This window comes from Diachasma alloeum, unplaced genomic scaffold (genome assembly GCF_001412515.2).
Source record: "Diachasma alloeum isolate Michigan unplaced genomic scaffold, Dall2.0 Dall_scaffold_00209, whole genome shotgun sequence".
NCBI classification, from domain to species: Eukaryota; Metazoa; Arthropoda; class Insecta; order Hymenoptera; family Braconidae; genus Diachasma; species Diachasma alloeum.
In genome coordinates this window covers 58522-76472 of record NW_021680374.1, presented here as the reverse complement: position 1 = coordinate 76472, position 17951 = coordinate 58522, and the positions used below count along the sequence as shown (strand labels likewise).

General features: G+C 41.6%; 5 protein-coding genes across 8 annotated transcripts; 2 read left to right on the top strand and 3 right to left on the bottom strand.

The window, feature by feature from the left end:
• The first annotated feature begins 128 nt into the window (after positions 1–128).
• On the top strand, positions 129–3903 carry LOC107036487 (ER lumen protein-retaining receptor). Its single transcript, XM_015254476.2, has 3 exons — positions 129–405; positions 536–725; positions 2358–3903. The coding sequence occupies exons 1-3, from the start codon at positions 315–317 to the stop codon at positions 2713–2715; spliced, it is 639 nt and encodes a 212-aa protein (XP_015109962.1). The 5' UTR covers positions 129–314; the 3' UTR covers positions 2716–3903.
• Positions 3828–5330, bottom strand: LOC107036486 (DNA polymerase subunit gamma-2, mitochondrial-like). The gene is made up of 2 exons (XM_015254475.2): positions 4767–5330; positions 3828–4356 (listed from the first exon to the last, which is right to left on the bottom strand). The coding sequence occupies exons 1-2, from the start codon at positions 5313–5315 to the stop codon at positions 3916–3918; spliced, it is 990 nt and encodes a 329-aa protein (XP_015109961.1). The 5' UTR covers positions 5316–5330; the 3' UTR covers positions 3828–3915.
• On the bottom strand, positions 5291–6905 carry LOC107036488 (glutamyl-tRNA(Gln) amidotransferase subunit C, mitochondrial). The gene is made up of 2 exons (XM_015254477.2): positions 6812–6905; positions 5291–5850 (listed from the first exon to the last, which is right to left on the bottom strand). Exon 2 carries the CDS (start codon positions 5732–5734, stop codon positions 5312–5314), a length of 423 nt encoding a protein of 140 aa, XP_015109963.1. The 5' UTR covers positions 5735–5850; positions 6812–6905; the 3' UTR covers positions 5291–5311.
• Positions 6906–6978: 73 nt separating this feature from the next.
• Positions 6979–15016, top strand: LOC107036484 (tetratricopeptide repeat protein 37). Of its 3 annotated transcripts, none has more exons than XM_015254472.2 (6): positions 6979–7123; positions 7589–9163; positions 9866–10527; positions 11231–11886; positions 13082–13958; positions 14516–15016. In XM_015254472.2, the coding sequence occupies exons 2-6, from the start codon at positions 7724–7726 to the stop codon at positions 14661–14663; spliced, it is 3783 nt and encodes a 1260-aa protein (XP_015109958.1). In that variant the 5' UTR covers positions 6979–7123; positions 7589–7723; the 3' UTR covers positions 14664–15016. The 3 variants fall into 3 exon arrangements, with proteins under 3 accessions (XP_015109958.1, XP_015109955.1, XP_015109957.1); XM_015254469.2 differs by having other exon boundaries at positions 7563–9163; XM_015254471.2 differs by having other exon boundaries at positions 7552–9163.
• On the bottom strand, positions 14383–17890 carry LOC107036485 (pentatricopeptide repeat-containing protein 2, mitochondrial). 2 transcript variants are annotated; one of them, XM_015254474.1, is made up of 6 exons: positions 17719–17890; positions 16112–16617; positions 15270–15548; positions 15089–15193; positions 14713–14901; positions 14383–14626 (listed from the first exon to the last, which is right to left on the bottom strand). In XM_015254474.1, the coding sequence occupies exons 1-5, from the start codon at positions 17798–17800 to the stop codon at positions 14761–14763; spliced, it is 1113 nt and encodes a 370-aa protein (XP_015109960.1). In that variant the 5' UTR covers positions 17801–17890; the 3' UTR covers positions 14383–14626; positions 14713–14760. The 2 variants fall into 2 exon arrangements, with proteins under 2 accessions (XP_015109960.1, XP_015109959.1); XM_015254473.2 differs by having other exon boundaries at positions 14383–14901.
• Between the last annotated feature and the right edge of the window lie 61 nt (positions 17891–17951).

Below are 17951 nucleotides of genomic sequence, written 5' to 3'. Positions count from 1 at the left end.
TCGCAATCTCAAGAGTTCCGAAAAAAACCTCTTTATCCCCAGAAAACTCGTGAAAAAACTAAAACAGCGCTACGAGCCACCCCAAAAACATCGTCCCCCCATCCAGTGTTGTGCCTTCTCGTGCCATCAGTCGGCCATCTACCGAATGCTTTTGAGTAAGCACAATTCCCATAGCCACGTCATATTTGTGTGCCGTGGCTGTCGATTTGTGCGGTTGTGCATGAGTCTCTCGTCCCGTCCCCCGTGTTTTAACCACAAAAACTCCCAACAATTAGCCACTGAATTATTGCCCCCAGTACCGACAGTCCCGCGACATGAACATATTCCGATTGCTCGGTGATTTATCGCATCTCCTAGCGATCATAGTTCTATTGCTTAAAATATGGACTACCAGGAGTTGTGCCGGTAAGTGTTATTTCGGAGCAATGTTTTCCACGTTCACTGCTCCGTGGAACTCGTCACTCATTAACAAATGAGCACATCAAGCTCACCCCCTGATTCGACGACTTTAATGTTAACAATTTTTTGGTTAAAGGCATAAGCGGAAAATCCCAGATACTTTTTGCCATTGTGTACATAACGAGATACCTCGACCTCCTCACCACGTACATTTCTGCTTACAACACGTTTATGAAGTTTGTCTTCATTAGTGCCTCAGTGGCCACTATCTTCTTGATGTATGTCAAATTCAAGGCGACTTATGATCACAATCATGACTCGTTCCGGTGAGTAATTGGCGATTGGGTGAGACTGGGGTAAAATTGACACTTTGACTTTTTTTCTGATGTTCACGACTGAGCAGCGAGTTTATCAACAGAGGTCGATCTAGGCTCATCGTTGCAGAGGAGGCATTATTCTCCCCGCGAGAAAAAAAAATTGGCCCTTTTCGTTGAAAATCGAATGAGCTTCATCTGTAGTCGGAGCAAAATTTATTTTCCCTTTGGAAAAATGGTTTTCCTTTGTTTTCATTGTCGAATCAACAATTTGACAATAGAAACCGAAACTCGTTACCTGAAACTAAGTTCGAGACAAGTTTCAGGTGGACTATGGGCAATGTATCAATGCAGTCACTCGAACAAATTCAGTAGCGAAGTGGGAAGACGATAAAAGTCAATTTTGACTGTTGATCAGTTTTCAATGAATATCTCGGAATCTGAGGGAGATAGCAGAATTGTTGTTATAACCTTTTTTGTAGAGCGGATTGGGGGCTACAACAAATGTCATGACGAAAATTTCGATATCTCCCTTAGATTCGGAAATATTCCTCAAAAACTCAGCTGGCAGATGAGTTGACTTGAACTGTTTTACCACTTGGCTACTGAATTAATGTATCATCTTCACCTCATTGGACTACAACTACGCCATCAAAAATAGAACGAAAAACTTGTGTCCATGTGTAAATACTTGGACGGCCCTCGGGCGATGGCCTGTTGTGAGAAATTTTTTTTTGTATTTTTCTTGCAAGAAATTTCCTTGAAAATTGAAAATTAATTGAATGAGCTGTGGGCACTTCAAAATAACTCAGAAGTGTCCTGGGGGAGGGGAAGGGTGGGTGAGAACGGACTTTTGACTTTTTTCTAGTGAGCAAAGGTCAGAAATAGATGGGTCAATGGGGCTCGGGGGCCATGAAAAAGAGGAAGAGTTGTTATTCTCATGGAATTAAAAACTAGTTTCAAGAATTCAATGGGTCATCAACATTTTGAAGAGGTTTTTTTTGCACAGAATTTATTTTCAAAAGAAATCCAGAGGTTTTCCACAGGAATTCTTGTGGTATTTTTTTGGGTTTCCAAAAAATTCGTAAAAGAGTTTTTTCAAAACTTTATATTTTCCCTGGGAAAAATTTGGAGAATGTTCTGTAAGAGTTCAAGGGATATGCTACAGAAAAAATCCTGGGGGAATTCTCTTCGAAGAAATTATGCTGACTATAGAAAAGAATTCCAGAATTTTCATTTTTATTTCTACGAAAAAAACCCTCGGTGAATTTCACAGAATTTTCCCCACCGAAAATTCTAAGATTTCTCATACGAACCTTCACACAAAAATTCTATAGAAATTCCAGACATTTTTATCGCAGATCCATGTTCATCATTACATTCAAACTATTACTGAAATATTTTTTACAGTAAAAAATATTTCACTAATAAAACATTTATTTAATCATAAAACCATTATTAAAACCATTTAAAATATCAAAAAAATATTAAAAATACACATTTACGTAGGAATTATTTCCTTAAATAAGAATTTCTCTAATAAAAATAAAGTATCCACACCCAGAGACTGTTTCTCTGTATTTTCCCTAAAAAATCAAAGTAGAATGTAATCACACGTAATAATACATTTTCTTCCCCTTCCAGGATTGAATTTCTGATAGCCCCAGCCCTGGTTCTGGCCCTCCTAATTAACCACGAGTTCACCCCCCTCGAGATCCTCTGGACCTTCAGTATTTACCTCGAGTCAGTGGCAATATTGCCCCAACTATTCCTGGTCTCGAAGACCGGCGAAGCCGAGAGTATTACGAGCCACTACCTCTTCGCCCTTGGCACATACCGTGGCCTCTATCTCCTGAACTGGGTGTATCGTTACTACGCCGAAGACCACTACGATCTCATAGCCATCGTCGCTGGTGTCGTGCAGACTGTCCTGTACTGCGATTTCTTTTATCTCTATATTACCAAAGTACTCAAGGGCAAGAAACTTCAGTTACCAGCTTAGCCACATTGAGTGAATTGACCATAAACCCATTTAATTACATTTATTTCGTGAAAAAAAGAAAAAAATCTCGACAAAATTGACTATCGAATGCAGTTAATGCTACTACTGACCTGGCACGCCGTTAGAACCATCGAGGGAGTGAGGGGATTTTTCAAGATCAATAAGTTGAAACATTAGAAAAAATCAACTGAAAATTCGCACAAGTTTTCATCTCTTCGCTGGGGGAAAGGAGGAAAAATCGACTCGCCAGAGTGAAATAAATGAAAAATTTCTCAAGACATTTTATTCAAGATTCAAAATTCATCCGAATGCATTTTCCTTGTGCTCCAAAGTCCCCCTGAGCCAAATCCCCCTCAATTCCTCACCTATCATCCGATTTATTCATGCATCCTCTTCCCTCCCTCCAACCTCTTGTACATAATTTAGAGACTGGTGGTGAGTGTCTACGGCGATGGAAATAATCATGTTCATTGGAAGAAATATTTGTTAATGAGAAAATAATGAAGGTGCGCGTTTAAAGTGTCAATCACGTGAATCAAGCGCTTCGCGGGATGTTGAGAGGGTGGGGGGGATACGAATACTTTCGACATTCTTTTGGAATATTTGTCACTGAAATTAGTTGAGTCAGCAGTCACCTGAGACCCGTCACGCCACCTGAGAATTTCAGGACATTTGCCCAAATTTTTGGAATTTTTTGTGAATATCTCAAAAACCAAGGGAGATAGAGAAATTTGTATTAAAATCTTTTTTGTAGGTTTCGTTTTTCTGCACAAAAAAGGTAGAGAGGAAAATTTAGCTACCTCTCTTGGTTTTTTAGATATTTAACAAAAAGAAATTCCAGAATGAAATCACGCACGAAAAAATTTTACAGTAAAATCCAGAAAATTCTGTTGGATTTCTATTGACGAATTCCTCAGCTCTGAAAATATCTAGTAGACATTCAGTAATTGAAACCATAAAATTTCTTCGTCCGTGATGCCCCAAAAATTGGATGAGTTATTCTCATTTTAGAAAAAATCGAGGGTATCTGTCTCCCCAACTCTCCCCCAATAGTAGATATTAAATAAAATTAATTACTATGGAGTAATTGAAAAAACTGATAAACACATGCGTTTCTGTCTGCCCCTAATGTTTAAGTTGTTCTATTTTTATTGAAAGTAATTAATTAAAATAATGACTACAACGTAATTGTGTTTTTTATTATCTGCATCGAGCTGACACGTATTTTGTGAGGTGTGTTATGTGGATTGTCTCGTGGAGAGTTGTCAGCTGGCTCCAGACCCTGATGAGGCCGTTCTGAAGGGTGGTGTCGTCGACGACGACGACTAGGGGGACCTGGAGGGCCGTCAGGCCGCATTCACTCGTTGTGACCACTGTTTCGATGCCCTCCGCCTTCACGAGGTTGTTCAAGTAGAGGAGTAAACGAGACTTTTCCTGGGACTTGGAGTCCGGGTCGTCAGGGGGGTGGATTTGGAATCCCACTTTGTAGGGGGTGAACTTTGGGTGGAGTTTTAGCTGGCAGGGGGTGGTGGCGTCGGCGGGAGTGTAGGCGTCGCAGAGGAAGGCTAGACAGGCCCAGTCTAGGGATGCGGTGTGCTCGACTGTGTGGACATTGCCCAGGAACTTTTCAATCTCGTTTCGCTGCGAGTGAAATATCATTGGAATGTTCATTATTCAGGGATTAACAAAAATAATTAATATCAATTAATTAATTATTATTAATAATAATTAATTAATTGATATAAATTATTATCAATATTAATTATTATTTATCAATAGTCAATTAATTAATTGAATTTAATAATTGATTAATTATTATTGATTTATTTCTTCAAAATCGTACTTCTCCTATGGAGTCATTCCCTGGCGAGTCTGATTAGCTTTCGATCATGACTTTCAATTGATTTTTTAATGTTGATAATTATTGAGGGAGCGCCCTCAAGGTCATAACAAACATGCTCATCTTCTGGAGCAATCGACACCAAATAAATACTTCCCTCAAGTAAATGAATATTCATCAAAAATAATTTTTTTCTCCAACCATCACTGACCTCTTTAAAAATCCTCTTGGCATCCTGCTGATAGCAGATGGTCTCCAGCACAACGCCCCCAAATGCGAACTGGGCCTGGACCTCAATGACCTCCTTGCTCTTGCTGATCCTCCTGGCCTCGGTGAACTGGAACCTCTTGGGCTCCCTGGAGAACTTCCTCCACCAGACCTTCCTCTCCCTCTGCTTCCTGTGGTAGAGGTCCTTGGCCCCAGTGGCCTCGGTCACCACCGTGACCCTGCCCAGGCTGTGGGAGGGCACCCTGCAGCCCTCGGGGAGGACGCTCCCATTCCAAGAAGTCCTCGCCTCCTCCAGGACGGCCACTCCGAACGGCTTCTGCAGAGCCCCCGCCCTCCAGAGGGTCCCCAGGGTCTCGGAGATCCTGTCTGGGGCTGACAGAAAGACATTGTAAGGCGGCTGAACGACGCAGTGCCTGTACCAAAGCTCCTCGATGTTCCTCCGGAGCAGCTGCCCCTGGGGACCGAAGACGAAGCCCCTCTCCAGGCTCAGGAAGCCGGTCCCCAGGTCCTTCAGGACTCTCTCTAACGTCATTGCTCCAGGGGAATGTTCCCAGGAGGCGCCACGAAGTACTCGTCCTCAGTTACTGTCGCGTTCCCCAGGATCGCCTCCCTGCAGCCGCCCTCTGTCACCCTGTCTTCTCGCAACCGAAGACTCTCCTTCTCCAGGACGCAGTACAGGGGCTCCACCCTCTCGTCCACCGGGAAGCGCCTGAGCTTCTCCGCGAAGCTTATCGCAGCCTCGAGACGCTTTATCCCTGCCTCGTTGCCGAAATCCACTAGGGACAGCCTCTCCAACTTTTTTATCGTCTCTTTGTCGATTTTTGGGCCTCCAGGGGCCTCGGGGCTCTCCGCGCTTGCGAATACCCTCTGATTACGGATTTGGGAGAGTGACGGGGCGCGAGGTGGCAGGAGACGGATCAAGTGGCGCAGGGGGACTCGGCGGAGAGCCATGGAGGATGCGGTTGAAGTTGGAGGATTAATTGGGCGATTGGGACATTTCCGGGGGGTCAGGGGCTTCTATTTATCGAATTGTCGGGGTTTATTTGACTCGGGGGCTGCTGATGGCGCTGGAGGAAATGAGAATTTGTGTTAGGGATGAATTTAACCATTTGGGGGACTTTTCAAGGTTTCGGCGAGAATTAAAATGCATTGTGGCTTTTAGATACTCGTGAGGATTATGAGGAGATTTTGGTGATTTTCATCTTGCGAAATGCGAATTTGTGGAAACAGTGGGAGTAATTGTTTCAGTAGCGAAGTGGTAAAAGGAGATGAGTCAATTTTGTCTATCGACCAGTTTTCAATCAATATCTCGGAATCTAAGGGAGATAGCGAAATTTTTGTAATTAAATTTGTTGTAGCACTCAATCGGCTACACAAAAAAGGTTATAACAAAAATTTCGGTGTCTTCCTTAGATTCCGAGGTATTTAATGAAAAGTGGTCAATAGTAAAAATTGACTTATCTCATTTTAACAGCTCGCTACTGATTCGTTTGCGTTCAGAATTAATTTTCAACAAAAAATTAGATTTTTGAAAACAGCTGTCAGAATAATTCATTGTGATTTTTAGATTCTCGTGTAAATGAAAACGAAATTTATTTCTTTGAAGACAACATTTGCGTAATTTTTATTTTGCGAAATGCGTCATTATAGCAACAATGGGGACAAGCCGAACTATTAGTTTTCAATTAATTTTCAGCGAAAAAAAATTAGATTTTTGAACAGTCGTCGCAGTAATTCAATATCAGACTGAATTTATACTGACGATGGATTAGAATGTGGAAATCTGAAAATTTCATCATCGTTTTAAAAATTTAACTCACTTTGAATCCCAAAAATAATTTTACAATAAATTTTATTTTATATAAAGTTTAATCACTTTAGAGCAATAAATTCTGAGGAAACCTGATGCCAAAATGAGTCTTCCATTTTCTCTGATTGAGTTACGACATTATTAATTCCATTAATTCAAAATAAAATCTACGAAAATCAGTTGACGAATTGAATACGAGATTGAGGATCAATTCTTACTTTGGGGCGATGTTTATCGACGAAGTTCTCACTCCTGGATATTTTTGTTTATTCACTTCGCAGGTTATCCGAATCAAAACACATGGCGAATTGAATCAGGTGAGCGAATGACCTTGAACAATCTTCGCAACTTCGTCGACAGATGAATCACAGTCGCGTCAGTCGCTTCACGGGCTTAAAAAAAAAAACACAAGCCGTTTTTAATCTCTTAAAAATATTATCCCCTTCCCCTGACTCAACAATTACTCCACAGAAATAAAACTCCAGCTTATGGAGTACCATTTTATCCAGAATTTCGATCAACCACTGTAGGTGAGGAATTCGTATTTTCCGAGTGTTTTCAGAATGGGTTAGGTTGTTTACGATTTAAACATTAAACTAAATATTTTGAAGCAGCGGATTTTTATTCTGAGTGAATCATCACACAACAACTGTTGTTATCCATCACTACACAATCTCCCAATTCTCAAAATAAAAATCCAAAGAATTGCAATTAATTTAGCAAGAGTAAAAATTCTTTTTCTGTACTGCTTCTCACGATTTCTCGTCTGGGAATTAGTATTACATACTTCCCAAACTCGAAAATTTGAAAATCACTACAGAAAAATATTGTTCCTGGGCTGCTGCGATGGGGTTTTTTTACTGGCCCTCGCCTACGGCTCGAGGGCCAACTCCACACGAGTAAAAAACCCCATCGCAACAGGCCGAAAAAATACTATTTCTTATCAATAAAGTTCAAGAGATGTTGCAGGAACTTATGAAATGAAAATGTCGAAGGATTCGAAAGCAGCGCTGAAGGAGGCAAAATCCCTGATCAGAGAGGGTAGTTACAGCGAGGCCCTGAAGATCTGCCAGCGTCTCCTGAAGGAAGACAAGAACAACTACCAAGCGCTGCTGGGCCTGGCCGGTGCGATGAAGGGCCTGGAGGACTACAAGTCCCAGGTGCCGCTGGCCCTGCGAAAGGCCGTCGAGCTCCAGCCGGAGAATCCCCTGGCGTACCAGGGCCTCGCCGCCTTCTACGAGAAAGAACCCGACGACCCCGAGACCTGGAGCGAGCTGATCCCGACCTACTGTCAGCTGATGCGACTGGACAGAGCATCTCCCAGACTCTCCACCTACATCACCGAGACGTCTCGCCTGATGCTGAGGCTGAAGGACCCATTCCTGACGAGTCAGTCAATCGCCTCCTTCTGGGCTCTGCGGAGTGACTCCTGCCGAGAGCATGCGACCAGCATAGACGAGTGCCTGGGGACTATTTTCCTGAAATTCCCAGAGCTCTCGCAGGAGTATCCTGAGGTCCACCAGGCGTCCCTGGCGTCGATCACAGACAACGAGTCGTTCCCATACCACCACGAGTGCTCCAGGCAATACCTGAAGCTGCTGTTTGCCTCGAGGAAATTCGACTGCCTCCTGAGCGCAGCTGCCAAGATGCACCACACGTACCCGAGGGACTTGGCCCCCCTGGAGTGGATCTGCAGAGTCTACTCCGAGCAGAAGGTGCTCGAGGGTCTGGACTTCTGCAGGGGAATGCAGATTGACTTTTTCTACAACGATCTTCTCCAAGCGGACGAGGGATCGTACCTGGGGCTCTTCGCGAAGGCCATGCACCTCTGGCAGGAGAGCAACGTGATCGACGCGAGGGATTTGTTGAATCAGGCTGTCTCCACGAATCCTAAGCAGTTCTATGCGTGGATTGCCCTGGCTGAAGCCAATAAAAGCCTCTACTGCTGGGGGGATGCGGAGAGTGCAGCTGCGGAGGCCTCGAGACATCTGAAGAACAAACATGAGGAGCTGCAGCGAAGGGTTGATATGATTTTTGTTGAGGCCGTTGTCAGAGGGGGCAACAGGAGTAAGTGCCCTGATGCTGTGGAGATCTGTGGGAAATTGATGGAGGGGGGGACTTTGAAGGGCGTGAAGCCACTGGTGGCCAGGGCGAAGGCACTTCTGGGGGATCCAGGTGTCTGGAGTCTGCTGGATGAGCTTGAGAATGACCCTGAGACCCAGGCAGAGGGCGCCATGCTGCGAGCGCTGGTGCTGAAGAGCGAGGGGCGGTGTGAGGAGGCTGTGGATGTGCTTGGGGGCGTCTTGGAGACCGCCGAGGCCTGGTTCATGTTTGGGGAGATCAACTGGGCGTTGTCCAACTTCAGTCATGCACTCATGGCGTTCTTGAAGGGCGTACATGCGGACCCGAATCACTGGCAGTGTCTCATGTATCTGGGGCATTATTATAGGGAGAGAGGCGGCGATCTGGAGAAGGCGAGGAAGTGCTATCAGAAGGCCCTGAGGATCAATCCGAACAGCGATGAGGCGGGCGCCGGGCTCAGCACTGCTTATCGATTGCTGAAGAATAGTGTAATTTAGGCATTTTTTGGGACTTTTTTGAGGGCTTGATCGGAAAACTTTTTCGTAGAATTGGATTAGTATCGGTTATTGGTTTAGTTAGTAATTATTGTCAGTGGCCCATTGGGGACGGGGCCACTGACAATAATTAATAGAGGGGGGCACTGAATGCAATTTAAGGGAAAAGAAATAATGAAATTGCAGATTTTACTGAAAATTCAATAAAATTCCAAGTTTTTGAGAAGGTTGAAGACGAGAATTCTTCAATTTATTTGAATTTTCAAATAAGTGAAGAATTGTTGAAATCAAATAAATCAAATAATTGAAATTCAAGAATATGTTTATGTCTTCTATTAATTTTCAATGAATAATTGAACTAAATTTTACTGTTCTCATTGATTTTTTCTAAGTACCGAATTTTCAATGACTGAATTCCTTAACTTAAATGAGATAAAAATTTCCGAAAATGAATGGGAAATTTCAGCTAAAAATTGTTAGTGTAGAAATTGCTGGTCATTTTTGTCACTCACATCTCTAATGAATCCCCAGTTACCAAAATAAAATATAAATTAAAATATATATAAAAATATTAAATTTTATATTTTATTTTCTAAAGTAAATATTTTAATTTAATATTTTATATTAAATATTATTTTAATGTAATATTTCAATTTAATATTTTTAGTTATAAAGTAAAATATAAAATATTTTCAGGAGGCAAATATGCAGATGCTCCAGCGAGTGACTACCGTCGAGGGTGGAGGACCCAAATGGGCTTGGCTGCAGCTCGGTCTGCAGCAATTGGACGAGGGTGAGATAGCCCAGGCGATCAAGTCCCTGAGGTACGTGATAAGGGCTGATCCCAACGACAATCACTGCTGGGAATCACTGGCTGACGCCTACTGGGCTAGAGGGGCCCACACCTCAGCCCTGAAGTCCTATCAGCGAGCCCTGGAGCTCTCCCCAGGCTCCCTCTACCCCATGATCCAGATTGCGAACATAAATCTGGTGCTGGGGAGGCACGTCGAAGCCAAAGCCGCATTTCTGCAGGTGCTCACCCAGGAGCAGAGGTACATTCCCGCCCTCAAGGGCCTCGCGGAGACCTGTCTCGGTCTCGCGAGGGAAAACTCGAGGGCCCAATTAGTGGGGAGAGCTCTCATGAACATTCAGCAGGCTGTCGACAGCCTCACCGACGCCATCGTCGAGAACTCCAATCTCTCGTGCCTCTGGAAGCTACTCGGTGATGCTTGCTACAGGGTAGCGACATTCCCACCTGAATACTGCTCTCTAGCAGTGGCTGGGGGACTTGTTAAAGCTGATTGTCTCCAAAAGAAAGTTCACATTGGAAGGACTGAGCTGTTCACACTCTCCTCGAGGTACATTTTCAGGATTTTATTCGACTTTGCTGCACGTTTTTATGGATTTCGAAGGAAATTTCTATCAAATTTTATGGAGAGAAAAGGAAAGAGAGAATTTAATTGAATTAAGAGAATTTTTCTCATTAAAAAATTAAATGAAGACTTGAAAAATTTTAATCGAAACATATGAAAATGTGTCAGTTGCATAAATTGTGTAAAAACGGAATTCTATTGATTCTTTCTACAGAATCGTTTCCATTAAATATTAATAATATTTTTAATGATAATATTAATAGTAATAATATAATATTAATATTATTAATAATATTTAATAAAAATTTTATTTAAAAAAAGATGCAGATCAGCTGCTGAATTAATTTTTTCATAATAATTCCAATTTTTCTCATTAAAAATCAGACAAAAAGACTTGAAAAATTTCAACCGAAAAATAAGAAAATATGTCAATTGAATAAATTGTATAAAAAATTGAATTCTATTGATTCTTTCTACAGAATCTTTTCTTCTATTTAAAAAAAGATGCAAAACAGCTGCAGAATTTTTCAATACAATCAGCCAAAAACTAACAGAAATCCAATGGAATTCTCTACCGAATTCGTCTTCAATTTTTCCATAAAATTTTTCATTGTGTCATCACCCCTTTGAAATATCGTCATGAATGCAAAATAATCCCCCCGAAAATTGAATCCTCTTCGACATTCAGGAGTTTCTGCCGAGCCTTGAGTCTCTCCAAAGACTCCTCCTTCCTCTGGCACGACCTGGCCTGCTGCTACCTCTCGCAGCTGCGGCTCGACCCCTCCGTCGACTCATCGGCGACCGCCGAGAAGAGCCTGGCAGCAGCCAAACAGGCGGTTCGCCTGAACCCCTCCACCTGGGTCCACTGGAACGTCCTGGGGGTCATCTGCATGACCGAGGAGATAAAGAACTACGCCCTGGCCCAGCACTGCTGGGTGATGGCAATCGACAGAGAGCCGAACAACGCCATCGCCTGGACGAACCTGGGGACCCTCTACCTCCACCTGGGAGACCCCTACAAGGCCAACGAGGCCTTCTCGAGGGCCCAACGGGCGGACCCAGAGTACGAGAACAGCTGGATCGGCCAGGGGCTCATCGCAGAGTCCGTTGAGAGGAAGGAGGCCATGGATTTGTTCAGGCACGCCACACAACTCGGGTATCATCCTCAAGCTGCTGTTGGATATGCCCACTGGGTGCTCACCACCATACTCGACCCCGATGCCAAGAAGGATCCTCTTTACAGCTACACTATTGTCAATATGCACGCCATCCCTGTCGCCATTGATGCCATGACGTGGTACATTCAGAGGGAACCTGATTCTACGTATGGGAGAAACGCCTTAGGTACGTATTTTCGTAAAAAATAAGGATGAAGATATCTTTCGCTGACCGATTCAAGAATTTTCGTCTTCATGATTTTCAGAATTTTTGAATTTTTATGAATTTTCAGGGAAATCTGAAATTTCAGGATTATCGCAGTAGGTTTTGCAGCTTGGTGGAGACTACACTATAGATTCAATTTTCAATCATCAAATTTGTCAATTAAATTGCGTGGAAAGGCTGGACAATATCGTGAATATTCAGCGTTATTCAAATTACATTTTGCACAGGATTATTCATTTTTTCAACATTCGTTGTTTGTAAATAAATGCTTGGAATTGGTTAAACTTTTGGAAACTTGCTGATTTTTTTAGACATGAAATCGATTCCTGGGCATGAATAAATTTGTTACGATCATTTTTATGTAATTTTGAAAATTGCACTTTTTAAATTATTTCGTGAATCTTCCTTCAAAAGTAAACTTTCTTTTTTTCAGATTTCTAAAATGTTTTTTAATGGTTGAATATCGAGATTCAAATTCAGTGCGCGTTTTTTTTAATGGAAAATGTTTGATAAAAAATATTTCATAGAGGAAATCAGTATAATTTTATGTGCAGAAAAAAATCAATAGAATTTGATTTTTCTAATCAGCTTTTTCGTTTATTTTTTTATGAAAAAGGGAGACAAATAGAGTCGATAGAAAATAAAAAAATTCCTGTTGAGGGATTCCTATAGAAAATGTCTAATAAGAACTATTTTATTAAAAAAAACAGTACAATTTCATCTTTCAACTGCAACTTTTTCTATTTAGATTTTTTATTTTGATTTTTCCAACTTTTTCTCTCTATTCTTTTTCTCTTTTCATTAAAAAAAGAACAAAAAAACTGGTAAAATTTGAGCTGAAGAATTTCGATAGAAAACATCTCAAGGAAATAATTTTTCCAGAAAACTCTAATTTCATTACTTTTAATTCTTTTTTCCTACATTTTTCTATCAAATTTTTTCGTGCACGAAACGAAAAAAAAATCAATCCTCCAAAACCATCATTCGTGAAAAAGTCCTGAAGTTTCTATAGAAAACATCTCCATATAATAATTTGCCGAGAAAACTTTAATTTGATTGTTTTCCGCGACATTTTTCGATAAAATGTTGTCGTGCACGAAACGATAAAAAATCAATCCTCCAAAACCATCATTCGTGAAAAATTGAACGATTGCAGGTTTGTTACTGGAGCGTCAGAAACTGTTGCGGCCGGCAGCAGAGCAGTTCTCGGCGGCCCTGCGCCTCTCCGAGGAGGCCCTCTCCCCCGAGAATCACCAGGACATGGTCCGCGTGAACTACGCTCGAGTTCTGGTCCAGCTAGGGGAGTACGAGAAGGCTGTGAAGATCTGCCAGGGCACGAAGACCCCGAGCTTCCGGTCTCACTGTCAGCTGGCGCTGGCGCTGTTCAAGGCCGCGAGGTACGAGGAGTCCTACGAGGCGTATGGGGCCGCTCTCCAGTGGCTGGCAGACGCCGGCTCCGACGAGGCCCACGTGCTCTGCGCCATGGCAGCCATGGCCTACATGTTCCAGGGTGTCGACCAGGTAAAGACCCTCCTCTACCAGTGCATCCAGATCCAGCCGCCCATCGTCGCTGGACTCCTCGCCTCTGCGGCCCTCGGACTCCTCCACGAGGACTACAATCTCAGTGCTCTCGTTCTCAATGAGCTGCAGGCCTACAAGGACGATCCTGAGTACAGACACCACGTGGCCATCCTCACAGCTTACTCCTGTCTCACCAATGGCGATGTCGGGGGGGCTGTCAGGGTCATCTCCAAGGCTGTACACCGACATCCCGAGGACGTGGGGTCCTGGGTGGGACTCGTGAGGATTCTACTCGAGACGAACTACGCCAGTTTTGGAAACTGCGCGCAGAAGACGCTGTTCCTGGGGAGGAAAACGTCCACCGTTGCTGTCGCTCAGGTCGCCTGCATCTCTTCTTTGGGGCAGTTGGCCACTGACCAGGGGAAGGGGCTCAGGGCTGCCCAGAAGACTGTTCACTCCTTCCCCGGGAGCGTCGAGAGCTGGGCCAATCTTGTTGCTGCACTGTCCTCCAGGTGAGTTGGAAGTTTGGGCTCTGGATTTTTTTCCTGGGACAAATCCCCCGGGAATAATCCCCGGGAAATTTTTCTTCTAAAAAATTTTTCTGACCGAAGTGCATAGAAAAGTAAGATTGGTTTTTGTAAAAAATTGTCTATTTTATCAACTTCAAATGCTTTAACATTTTTTGAGTGTTCCATCATAATCACGATTTTTTTATTACAATCGCGAATTGAAATTGTTTGATCGAAAAAAAATTGACAGGGGAAACATTTTGGAGAATTTTTCAACGGGGAAAAATTCAGTTGAAAAATCTCGCAGGATAATCTGTATGTTTGTTCATTAGAAATGTTTAATGAAAAATTTGCTGTATAAAAAAGTCAATTGAATTCGATTTTTCTGTGCAGTTTTTTCACGAAGAAAAAAAATCGCGTGGAAGAAACTTACGAAATTCTTCAATATCATGACATGTGAATAAAAATCTTGATTTTTCATTAAATTTGGGGATTTGATTATTCTCTAATTTATGTCAATTTATGTTGAATGAACTTTCAATGAATGCATTTTATTGCAGATGTGGAGAGAATAATTCAACACCAAAAACCAGTTGGTTGGCAAATCTTATCCAGATAATTAGAAAACAATTTAAAAATACACCAGTGATGGACGAGTGGCTCACGGATAACTACAATCAATTATTAAAAATGACAGCAGTCCATTAGTTTTTGTAATCACACTGGAGGTATTTTTACGTGAAACATTGAAAATTACACTACATAACTCGATGATGGAGTCGAAAAAATTTCGTGGTGGTTCTGGTTAAATTATGAGTTGTACTCGTGTTGTACTCGTGTCTCTGCCAAGGGGTAATTTTCGTCTGTCCAATTGGTAAGTATTCTTCTGAGGTGGTTTCTGCTTCTTCCAAACGTCTATTGGGTTGGAGATGTATGCGTCGAGGGTCTGTATCAAATTTCAAAACAATTTATCTATTATTAACATCTTCAAACATCGAAATTTCAATTTTCCTCTTCATTATTGCATTGAATTCATTCATTCATTCATAAAAAAAATATATATAATGAGAAAACGAATGAATGAATGAATTATTCAATTAATTAATTGATTAATTAATAAATTAATAACTTACCTGAGCATAAATGAAGCGTTGAATCTTCAAAACATCGAAAACCTCCCGAATTTCCTCATCTGGCGCGATATCCAATCGCTTCACTGCAGCAGTGAATTTAATAGCCTGTCGAAAGCAAAATAATCAGCCCATAAATGACAAAAAACGTATAAAATGGATCAGTAATGGGAAAGAGACTCACGACATCTGCAAGGTAATGACTATTATGTTTCAAAGCTTGTTTAAAGTCCACTAGCGCTTTGTCCATCTCGTTCAAATCACAGAGAGCCATGACCTTGGCAGACCTGACAGAGATGGAGTCGAATTTATGACAATATGCAAGGAGCTCCAGAGCGATTCCAGGTTTATTCTGATTGAGTGCTAGGGCTGTGAGTGTCACTATCGTCCTCCGCATTGGCGTACTCTGATGACACAATTCCTTCCACATTTGTAGGGCATATTGCAAGCTCGCTGGGGAATTCTGGAGAGTAAATCGATGATTTTAAAAGGATAGCTTTTTTTTAGGAAAGACTTCCGCGAATTTTTGGGACTTGGGGACTCGTCGAATCAACAATTTCGTTGAAACTTTTTTCTACATTTGTCGCTGGGGCTTTTCATTTTAGCCCCATTTGATTTGAAGTTGAGAATGACTTTATTATTTAAATTTTGATGTTTAATTTTGCACCTTTGAGGCCCGGGTGTCCATCCCGGAGGTACATCCCACTTTGGATTACGAAAGATAAAAAAAATCCAGATAACATTCGAAAGATAGTACACCCGAGCCTCAACTAGGAAATATTTTTAAAATTGTGAAAATGATTAGGAAGTCCATTTTCCATAAATCATATGGAAAATATTGTTGATATAAAAAAATGCGCATAAATAAACCATAAAATATAAGATAAATGATGAAAATCATGAAATAAATCGTACAAAATGTATACGATAAAATCGTCCAGACAATTGAAAGTTAAATTCCCCCAAAATGTGCCTCGCAGGAGTCCTCGCTCACCATCTCCCTTGAAAAAAAAATAAAACATTCACCTCTTTATAACACGCCATAGCAACGACCGAAATCACCAATTTGCTAACAGGCCTTTCGCGGAGAGAATCGTAGACATCGCGAATTTCTTTGAACATGCCGTGTTCGTAGAGCAGATCCAGGAGGATGGCAGAGGTCGTGGGTTGGTTGTAGAGACTGTGGAACTTGGGGTCCTTGATAGCCTCGAGGGCAACGTGAGGTTCGTTCAGGTAGTGCAGGGCTCTCATGATGATAGGACCGAAGGTGTAGGAGTCATTGTCGTTATTTTGCTGGTGGTACCGCTCCACCATCGCCTTCAGAAGGCGCAAGTCCTCCTCGTTCTTCTCGACGATGTGCAGCATCTTCCTGAGGTCCACTATTGTCACCAGGTTCGTCTCGTTCTTCAGGGTTATCATGACTGCTTCTCTGAAGACGTCGGACTGCTCTTTGCCGAGGGTCTGGAGGTTCCTCCTAACGTTCTTGTATTCGTCGAGGTCCAGGGTTGATTCTGTGTAGAGGGGCCTGCGTCCTGGGGATTTGGAGGTGAAGAGAGGATAGCGAGACACGCGCGAATAAATTTAATGGAAAAATCTAGCGAACTCGTTGTAAAATTCTATTGGATTTCTATTAGGTTTTGGCCCATTCTACTGCAATGGAACATAGGAAATATTTAAGGCCCGGGTGGATCATCTTTCGAACGTGATTTTGATTGTTTTTCCATCTTCATAATGTAATGTAGGGAGTCCCTAAAAATTGTGATTGTACAATAGAAAACAAGAGAAAAAAAAATGAACATTTTGAAAGAGCGTTTTTAATGAAGATTAAGAAATAAGTAAGAAATAATTAAGAAATAAGTCCTGACAGCCATTAGATACATCAAATTATTAATTTGCAATTTCCTCTCTACTGGGTTTATTCCCCAATATTATTCAAAAACGCTCTTCGAAAATGTTCGGCTTGTTTTCAACGTTTCTTTGATTGTACAATCATCATTTTTGGAGACTCCAGGGCTATGCAAAAGTGAATAGCAACTGGAGATCATTTCAGATTATCAAAATAAAAAAAACAACCAAAATCACGTTCGAGAGATAATCCAGGAGGGCCTTTATAGAAAAAGTCACTAGAATTCGATTTTTCTATATAACTTATTCACTTCAGGTATTTTCTATACAATTTCTTCTGCTCAAATTTTCCACGTTTTTTTTCATTCTTTTTTCCTTTTCTTCTCGATAAGAGAATCAAACAAAAAAACTTGGAAAATTAGGCAGACTAATGGCGAGCCTATAAAACCATGATAGTAGTAGGAAAGAAAATATGAATAAAAATAATAAATTGAAAAATTTGAGCTGAGGAAATTCCATAGAAAATATCTGAACAGAATAAGTTGTACAGAAAAATCGAATTCTATTCGATATTGAACATTTCACTAGAATCAGCCAAAAACTAATAGAAAGTTCGATAGAAATCCAATAGAATTTTTCTAGTAAACTTTTTCATCCAACAGAATTTTTTTTATTAAACTTTTCATCCAATGGGATTTTTCTGTTAAACTTCTTCATCCTTGGAGGATTTTTTTCTCCAGCTTCCTGGGCTTTTACAGTAAGATTTGAGGTTAGTTATCAAAACTCACCGGTGAACTGGTACTGGCGATCAATGCTGCTGGTGATCAGGCGCAACAGCGGCCTCCGGAGACACCTGATTGTCTCAGACATTTCAATTTATTAGTTTATTGGCAGATATCGAGATTTTTGAGAGGCATTGTTATGCCGTTAGAGCGGAGAACCATTGAACCTTCCTCTTGACATCACTGGGGGAATTTTGAAGTGACACGTGACTCGTTCCAATCACATCTTATCCCCCAAG